Raw genomic sequence first — 9846 nt, forward strand, 5'->3', positions numbered from 1 at the left:
ATCCGCCTGCCAATGCAGGAGACACGGGTTCGAGCCCTGGTCCGGGAGGATCCCGCATGCTGCGGAGCGACTGAGCCCGTGCACCACAGCTACTGAACCACCCTCTGGAGCCTGCAAGCCACAAGTACTGGGCCCACGTGCCACAACTACTGAGGCCCGCGCACCTAGAGCCCGTGCTCCGCAATGAAGAGTAGCCCCAGCTTGCCGCAACTAGAGAAAGCCTGCGCTCAGCAACGAAGACCCAATGCAGCCAAAAATAAATAAATAAATAAATTTATTAAAACAAAAACAAAAACAAAAAACCAATAGATTAAGTAATTTAAAGGGAGAATTTGTAAATTGGAAGATCAATTGGAGGAAATTACCCACAATGCAATTCAGATAAACCCCCTAAAATGAAAAATACAAAAAAAATTTTTTTTCATTTAAAAATTAAAAAAAACTTTTTTTGATGTAGAGGGTATCAGAAGTTCTGACATCTTATTTTTTCGCCTGCAATTTTTTCTTTTGATTAAAATGTACACAAAATGAAATGCACAAATCTTAATTGTACAGTCACTGAATCTGACCTTTGTAACCCAATCCTTTATCAAGATACAGACATTTCCATAATTCCAAAAAGTCCCGTCATGCCACTTCTCAATATCCATCCCACTCCCAGAGACAGCCATTGTTCTTATTTTTTTCTATACCATAGACTAGTTTTGCCTGTTCTAGAATATCATATAAATGGAATCTTACTGTATATATGTGTAAATCTTCTTTCACTCAGGGTATTTTTGAGATCCATTATGTGGTATGTGCATTTGCAGTCTGCTCCTCTTTATTGCTGAATTGTATTCCATTATACAGCTGTACACAGTTTGTTCATCCATTTTTCTGTTGATGGACACCTGACCTGTTTCCAGTTTTTACTATTATCAATAAAGCTGCTATCAGAATTCTTGTATAAGTCCTTTTGTGACTGTGTCTTTAATCTTAGTGGGTAAATTCCTAGGAATAAAATTATTAGGTATTAGAGCAGGTGTATGTTTAATTTTATAGGAAACTGCCAAATGTTTTCCAAAGTGGTTGTACCATTTTGCATTCCCACTCAGAGTATGAAAGTTCCAGTTGCTCCACATACTTGCCAATATTTGGTGTCAATCTTTAATTTTAGCCATAATAGTGGGTATATAATAGTATAAGATTGTTCTTTTATTTTGCATCTATCTGATGACTAAATACTTCGAGCACTTTTTCATGTGCTTGTCTTTTTTTTCGATTGTGGTAAAAAAAATACATAACATTAAATTTAGCATTTTAAACATCTGTAAGTCTACAGTTCTATTGCATTATGTGTATTTACATTGTTGTGCAACCAACACCACCATCCATCCACAGAAACTTTTCATCCCCCCAAACTGAAATTCAGTTCCCATTAAAAGCTAACTCCCCATTCCCGCCTCCCCCCAGCCCCTGACAATCACCCTTCTACTTTTTCACTATGAATCTGACTCCTCTGAGTACCTCATATATGTGGAATCATACAGTATTTGTCCTTTTGTGACTGGCTTATTTCACTTAATATAATGTCTTCAGACTCATCCATGTGGTAGCATGGGTCAGAATCTCCTTCCTTTTTAAGAGTGAATAATATTCCATTGTACGTATACACCACATTTTATCTATTCCTCCATTAACGGACACTTGGGCTGCTTCCACCTTTTGCCTATTGGGATAATCCTGCTATGAACATGGGTGTGCAAATACCTCTTTGAGTCCCTGCTTTTATTTCTTTGGGGTATATACTCAGAAGTAGAATTGCCACATCATATGGTAATTCTATTTTTTAGGAATTGCTATAACATTTTTCCATAGCAGCTATACCATTTTACATTCTCACCAGCAATGCACAAGCATTCCGGTTTCTCCATACTCTTGCCAATACTTGTTATTTTGTTCTGTTTTTTTGTTTTTGACAACAGCCGTTGATTACATTGAGTATGATTGTATGCTTATTTTATTGGCCATTTATATATTCTTTTGTGAAGTGTCTGTTCAAAATATTTTGCCCATTTTATTGCATTTTTGTCTGTTATTGAATTTTATAGTTTTTTGTTTTTTGGTTTTTTTTTTTTGCTGTACACGGGCCTCTCACTGTTGTGGCCTCTCCCATTGCGGAGCACGGGCTCCAGACGCGCAGGCTCAGCGGCCATGGCTCATGGGCCCAGCCGCTCCACGGCATGTGGGATCTTCCCGGACCAGGGCATGAACCTGTGTCCCCTGCATCGGCAGGAGGACTCTCAACCATTGCGCCACCAGGGAAGCCCTATAGGTTATTTTTATATAGGCTGGATACCAATCCTTTGTCAGATACATGTTTTGCAAATATTTTCTCTCAGTATGTGGCCTGATTATTCATTTTATTAGTGGTGCTCTTTGATGAGCAACTATTTTAAACTTGGTGAAGCCCAATTTTTCAATTCCTCAGAATGAGAGGAGAGAAAAAATAGGATTGAAGGCAATGTTGGAAGAAACAAGGGCTGGGAATTTCCCAAACCTGTTGAAAGACAGCAATCCACATATTCAAAAGCTTGCAAATCCCAAACGAGATAAGTAAAAAGAAACCTACAATTAGGTATGACATAGAGAAACTGAATATTTTCTCTAAGATTTTCTCTAAGAATATCAAAGACAAAAAGAAAAAAAAAATTTTAAGCTGAAATGTGGGGAAATGGAAATGCAGAATTCCTCAAAGAAGGACTAGACTGCTGACTTTTCAACAGCGACAATAGCACTTAGAGGGCAGAGAAATGCCATCTTCAATATTCCAAAAAGAAATAACTGTTATCCAGGAATTCTTTATGAGAAAAAAGTGTCTTTCAAGAATGAGGGAGAAATAAGCACATAAGCAAACAAAAACTGAAAGATTTTGCAACCAACACACCGTCACGAAAGGAAATTCTAAAGACTGTGTTTCAGGCATAAGGGAATAATCTCCCTTGGAAGGGACTCATAGGGAAGAAGAAATGAGCAGAGAAAATTATTAACATACAAGAAAATCTAAGCTCTATAAGACAATTACAGTATTTTGAGGAGGTTAAAACCATGATTGATGTATGATAAATAATAATATGTAGGGATTTATAAAGATAGAATGAGAATATGTGATGAGTCAGGAGGAAAATAAATGGATGAATTAGAAGTCCTCAAGGGTCTCGTGTTGTCCAAGGAAAGTAAAAGTATTGATTAATTTTAGACTTTGAACAGGCTGGACTAATAGTACAAAATAAAATGATAGATTTTAACCCAAATATGCCAGTAATCACATTGAATATAAATGGACAAAGTGTCTCAATTAAAAGACAAAATTGTCAGGCTGGGAAAACTATTCAGCCTTATGCTGTTTACAAGAAATGTATATAAAATATAAGGGTACATCAAAATTGAAAATAAAAGAATAGAGTCAAGAGTTACAAGTTAAAGTCTTTCCTCTGCCACTTTTACTAATTTATAAACTAAGTTTATAAACTTAGGCAAGTCACTCAGTCTTGAGGCCTTCACTGTTATCATTTATGAAAATAGAGTAATAATCCCTATCCTAGCTACCTTATAAGATAAAATGAGCTAATGTATGTGAAGGTTCTTCATATAACATAAGACACAATATTAACATAAGAGAAAAGCAGTCAAACAAACATTAACATTTTAATAGTCCATGGACTATTAAAATGAATGGGCTATTAAAATGGACCATTAAAATGAATTGTTACTAGTGGCCTTTTAGTTACTATAGTGGGTTAAATTGTTGTCCCTATTGTGGGCTGAATTGTGTCACCACCAACCCAAATTCATATGTTGAAGTCCTAACCCCCAGGACCTCAGAATGTGACTGTATTTGGAGACAGGGCCTTTACAGGAGTAATTAGAAGAAAGTCTTTAGGGTGGGCCTTAATCCAACATGACTGGTGTCCTATAAGGAAGAATTTGGGCACAGATATGAAGAGAGGGAAGAGGACGTGCAGACACAGGGACAAGATGGTATCTGCAAGCCAAGGAGAGAGGCCTCAAGTGACGACAACTCTGCCTTGATTTTGGAGTTCTAGACCCCAGAACCGTAGAAAAAAATAATTCCTGTTGTTTTAAGCAACCCAGTCTATGGTAATTTGTTACAGGAACTTAATACAGGTCCCATGAAGGAAACTAGGAAAGATGGGGTGAACAAGGATCCAGGGGTGCTACGGCCACCCTTGGTCCATGATGTAGAGAGACTTCTACTCCCGAGTCCATCTCCAGTGACCAGAACTCGCCACGTGGTGATAAGGTTTAGGAAACCCCAATGATTGCCACAGGAAAGGCAATCCTGATTCTACGGACAGCTCTGAGAACCGCCAACATCACCTTTGCACATTTGAGTCTTTCACCCAATCACCACCCCCAGAAACTGTTCAGCATCAGTGCTCCTGAACTCAGGTCTGGCTGCTCATCACTCAAAAGCTAATATTTGAGAGGTAAGTGTTGGTAGAAAGGAAAGTTTGCTTTATTCTGGAGGCTGGCAACCTGGGGAGAAGGTGGACTCATGTCCAAAGGCCAATCAGAGGGCAAGAGTTTTAAAGGGGGTTTTCAGGGGTGAATAGGCAGAGGGAGGGGGCTACATGCAGCAACAGCACAGCCAGCTCTGACCGTCATCTTGAAATTGGTCATGTGGTGGTCTGACCAGTGTCAACTTGATTGTTTTCAGTACAGTGAGCCTTCAGTTCCAGGGTTGGTTTGTCCCCCTTTCTTTGAGGCCAGTTCTGGGAATTGTGGCAGCTTATGCCATGGCTACAGCCTGGTCATCGTGTAGTTAACCTCTTCCACCTGGTGGGAGTTTCAATATCTACAAGGTAGCTCACAGGATATGGCTCAGAATATTATCTATAACCCTCGAGGAGGAACTAAAATCCTTGACTTTGTTTAATGACTAAATTATTATTTTTTTTGTTTGACTGCTTTTCTTTGTTTCTGCATTTCCTCACTTCTCTGAATAAATTTATTCGTTGGCTAAAGTTTTTCTACAGACAAGAGGCAGGCACAGGACATAGAGGGGGGCATTTCTGTTCTGTGAAGACCCCTTAGGGTCCCGCTCCATCCCATCAGGATAAGCCATTAAGGAACTGACAAGCAGGGGCAGGGTCAATCAGAAGGCTCAGGGCTCCTGCAACCAGTGAAAGGGCCACCCTTAATGAGGGGCCCACATTCCTCATTCACGTCAGATAACCTCCAGCTGCCTTTGCCGTCTGTGCCCCTTCTGGAAGGTGCAGCCCATGGCCTGCTGGGGGGAGTGACTCTGGCTGTGGGTGACAAGGACGCTGGTGGACCCGGAGCCGTGGGACCCGCCATGCTGCCCACCTCACCAGCGCGCCATCACACCAGGTCTTCTCAGCTTCTCTCTGAGCTGAGGTCAGACACGGCGCATCAGCTTGTGGGAGCTCCCCAAAAGGACTGTGACATAGCAACAGTGCAAAAGGGGGTGACTTCCAAGGACAGTGCGGGGCAGAGAGGAAATGTAAGCGACAGAAATGAGGCAAGAAGGAAAGGGAGGAAGGCATGCAGGTGGCCTGGCCACATGAGTGCCCTCAGGGGCAGGGCTGGTCTGTGGCCTGAGCCCATTCTGACTCCTGTTCTCAGGGTAGAGGCACTGCCAGGTGAGAGGCAGCAGTAGTCTGTGTCCCCAAGGCCAGGGGCAGGCAGGCCTTCTCCAGCACAATGATGGATGTTTCCCTGTAAGAACCTATTTCTGGAACCATCCAGCCTCATCAGAAAACAATGCTGTGCGGGAGGGAAGCCGGCCTGGTGGTGGCGAGTGCAAAGCAGCCAGATACCCAGAGCATCTGATATCCCAGCCAGCTCCTCCAACAGGCTTTGTGGCTATCGGAGTCAAGGCATAGTGCCTGGTGATGGCGGGGGTCATGACAGTGAACTCCCAGGATGGGACCGCATCTTAGCCTTCTCTGTACCCCTGGCACATAGTAGATGGGCAATAAAATATTTCATTAACCCCTTAGGGTTCTGCCAAATCTGGGGTGACAGTTCAGGGGACTAAACAGCTGGGAGGTACTCTGGTATTCCATGGTCTAATTCTAACTCCCAAAGGTTTAAATTATAAAGCCTAGGCTGTACCCCAGTCCCAGACCCTTTTATTTTTCCCACTCAGCCTAATCCTTCTTTTTAATCCTGATACATCCTCTCTTCCCATTTTCTTCTTTGTCCCTTCTTCCTTCAATTGGGCACTAGCAATATAGATTTGGTGCGAAAAAAAATTACGGCTATTTAATGAGCTTTTGAGAGAATGAAATAACTGCAGTTAGATTCCTGATAAGACCTACCAGGTCTAAGGAAACACACCATACGTGATTGCTGGGGAAGTTTTTGTTGTTGCTTTCAATTCTCTCACAGCTCCAAAAATTGATTCTCTGAGATGGCTTTTCAGTGGGAAATCAGCGTTAACATTACTCCCTCTAGTGCCAAGTACACTGCTGTCACACAGGGGCTTCTCGCTTACTGCAAACACACTTAGAGCTGCTGGGTGCTCTCCTCACCCAGCACAAACATGTGTATATCTCTATACACACTATATACACTCTATATACAGTGTGTGTGTGTGTGTGTGCGTTTATATATTTTATATATACACATAAAATTATATATAATTATATAAAATGTATATAATTATATATACGTAGAATTATACATTAATTATATATACATAATATATAATATATACGTTATATATATATATAATTCTTTACTACAGCACACCAAAAATCTTCTTTCAGGCCTAATATTGGTAACACAATTTACCAAATACCTATAATCACAACCTACTAGGAGAGCAGGAAAGATACAGAACACCAATGATATGTGCGATGCTTGTTTCTTTTTAGAGGAGAACCAGAAAAGAAAAGGTCATCTGGCACACTTCCAGTGAAACCACACAATTCCTAATTTTTGCACATGTTTTCAGTAGAACAACGTCAAAGGTGGGGCAGAAGGAAATGCTACAGATTATACTGAAAACTTCTCTCAGGCATTTGATGATTATGACCACAGAAGAAATGGGTCATTACCTCCTTCTATATCTTACTTAAATCCTAATTAAGAGACCTGGGGTTCTGGTTAAAAAAGATTTAACATGCTGGTTAGCTGACTTATGCAATTCTGACGTTTTTATTCAGCTGTTGGCTGCACGAATTATTCAGGCTGTGTGAGTGTTGTTTGCTCAGATATGCCTGTGTAAATGTACTATTATCCATAAAAGCTGTGGCCTCTCCCGTTGCGGAGCACAGGCTCCGGACGCGCAGGCTCAGCGGCCGTGGCTCACGGGCCCAGCCGCCCCGCGGCATGTGGGATCTTCATGGACCGGGACACGAACCCGTGTCCCCAGCATCGCAGGCGGACTCTCAACCACTATGCCACCAGGGAAGCCCTAGCCCGTTTTTAACCTTTATCCATCCTGGGTGGATAAATGCATGGGTTTTCAGCGGATCTGGTATCGTATATTTGTTTTATTGAAATCTTAAGTTCTACTGAATGATGATTCTCTTCATATCTGGATTTGGCAGTGTTCCTATCTTGGAGGCTTCAATGATTTCGGAAGCTTCTCAATAGGCCATAACAGGAGGGAATAAACATATGGCAAAGTGGCATATAACACAGCTATGTTGTTAATTCTACTTATAAACTTATTTCTGAATGAGTGTATTACCTTCTTTGAGTCAGAATCTATTTCATTTAGGGACCACTTTTCCCGAAAGTCTTGACTGGGAAACACTAGGCTACTTTAAAATATGTAGATGCAGTGTTCGCTCATAGAAATGCAAACTGTTACTATGTTCTGTGCCTTTCAGACACTGCGGGAGTGGAGTGGGGTTGCTCCTTCTCTCTTGCTTACCTCTTCGTCAGCACCATCTGGGCTCCCTTCCCTGCAGGCATTTCCTTGCTGGCCGGCCCCCAGTGCCCTTCCCCGCCTAGGATGCGCTGTCCTTCTTTTGGAGCGTTCACTTGGTCCTTCCTCGCCCTCCTCCCACCTCTGAGCGCCGCTCCTCCCCCGCCCCACCCTGGAGAGGGCGCTTCTTTTTGCCACCATCACCTGGTACGAAGCAAAGGACTTCCCAATCAGGAAGAGAAGTGGGGATCTTCCCTTACAAATGAACACAGCCCTTTCAGTTAGATTGCAGATTCCGGAGGGAACCCGGATTCTGTAAGGCCACACCCGCCGCGGGCGGAGCGGAAGTGCGCGCTGCGGGGCTGCCCCTGGGCCCAGCACCATGGTCAGCGCCCTGCCTGCGACGTCCCCTGGCCACCCGCGCGCGGCCCCAGCGCCGCCGCCGACCCGGGCGCAGTGCAGAGCCGGACACGCCCGAAGGTCAAGTCGGGCCCCGGCGCGCCTGCCAGTCTGGGGAATGGATCTGAGCCAGAGGGGAGAGCCGTGAGCAGCGGAAGACTTAACTTACGGTCTTGAAAGGCGTGCACTCATTTGGAGTATTATGCAAAGTGATGGAGGAAGATGGGGTCCCTCTTCCTCCCCGCCCCCGGCCGCTCCCCGCCCCCGCAAATAAACACAACAGACAACTTTACGCAGCATTAACAGAACGGCTGAGTTTAATGCTTCAAGTTTCCATTTCCTTCCACAGGCCTTCGTTTTACAAATAACAAAATGAGGTAAATAAGTTAATGTATGTACACGTTATAAACAGTGTCGGTTTGCGGCGGCAGCAGCGCAGGTGGTTGGAGGGCAGTTGCCGCGCGGTGGCTCGAGGTCAGCCGCCTGCGCCGCGAGCGGATTCGTCGTCCTGGGGAGAAGTCGCGGCTGTCGGAGAGGCGTCTAGAAGCATTTGCGGTGGACGATGGAGGGGCCGGCCTCGTCGTACTCCTGTTTGGTGATCCACATCTGCTGGAAGGTGGACAGCGAGGCCAGGATGGAGCCGCCGATCCACACGGAGTACTTGCGCTCGGGCGGGGCGATGATCTGCAAGACAGTGACAGTGACAGTCCGTCAGGGACGCGGCCGCGGCCCGGAGCCCCTCGCGGGCCGGGGAAGCGGGGCGGGGGGGGGGGGGGGCGGTGATCTCCTTCTGCATGCGGTCGGCGATGCCCGGGTACATGGTGGTGCCGCCCGACATGACGTTGTTGGCGTACAGGTCCTTCCTGATGTCGATGTCGCACTTCATGATGCTGTTGTAGGTGGTCTCGTGGATGCCCGCCGACTCCATGCCTGGGGGCCACGGGGAGGAGCGTGAGCAGGCGGGCGGGGGTCCCGGGGGGTTCTCTTTCCATCCCTGCCCTCCTAATTGGCCAGGACTACAGGCCGAGCCTCACCAATGAAGGAGGGCTGGAAGAGGGTCTCGGGGCAGCGGAAGCGCTCATTGCCAATGGTGATGACCTGCCCATCTGGCAGCTCGTAGCTCTTCTCCAGGGAGGAGGAGGAGGCGGCCGTGGCCATCTCGTTCTCGAAGTCCAGGGCCACGTAGCACAGCTTCTCCTTGATGTCGCGCACGATCTCGCGCTCGGCTGCGGGGGGCGGGACGGGAGAGGAGCCCTCAGCGCGAGGCCCGGGGACCCGCGCGCCGCCCGCCTGCCCGCCCGCTCGGGGAGCCCGGGGCGCAGCGCACCTGTGGTCACGAAAGAGTAGCCGCGCTCGGTGAGGATCTTCATCAGGTAGTCGGTGAGGTCGCGGCCGGCCAGGTCCAGGCGCATGATGGCGTGAGGCAGCGCGTAGCCCTCATAGATGGGCACGTTGTGGGTGACGCCGTCGCCCGAGTCCAGCACGATGCCTGCGCGGGGGTGGGGCCGGGGGTGAGCGGCGGCTCGGTGCCCGGCGCT

General features: G+C 46.0%; 1 protein-coding gene across 2 annotated transcripts in view; it reads right to left on the minus strand.

Annotated features, from left to right (window-relative positions):
* Positions 1-8848: 8848 nt before the first annotated feature.
* Positions 8849-9846, minus strand: part of LOC103078221 (actin alpha 1, skeletal muscle) — a 1585-nt gene continuing 587 nt past the window's right edge. For both annotated transcript variants that reach the window (XM_007446710.1, XM_007446709.1), the window contains exons 3-6: positions 9636-9797; positions 9343-9534; positions 9057-9238; positions 8849-8992 (exon numbers count right to left, since the gene is read on the minus strand). In XM_007446710.1, the coding sequence (XP_007446772.1) occupies positions 8849-8992; positions 9057-9238; positions 9343-9534; positions 9636-9797 (680 nt within the window). The remainder of the gene's footprint in view (positions 8993-9056; positions 9239-9342; positions 9535-9635; positions 9798-9846) is intronic.

The sequence above is a fragment of the Lipotes vexillifer genome, unplaced genomic scaffold, assembly GCF_000442215.2.
Source record: "Lipotes vexillifer unplaced genomic scaffold, Lipotes_vexillifer_v1.1 scaffold242, whole genome shotgun sequence".
NCBI lineage: Eukaryota > Metazoa > Chordata > Mammalia > Artiodactyla > Lipotidae > Lipotes > Lipotes vexillifer.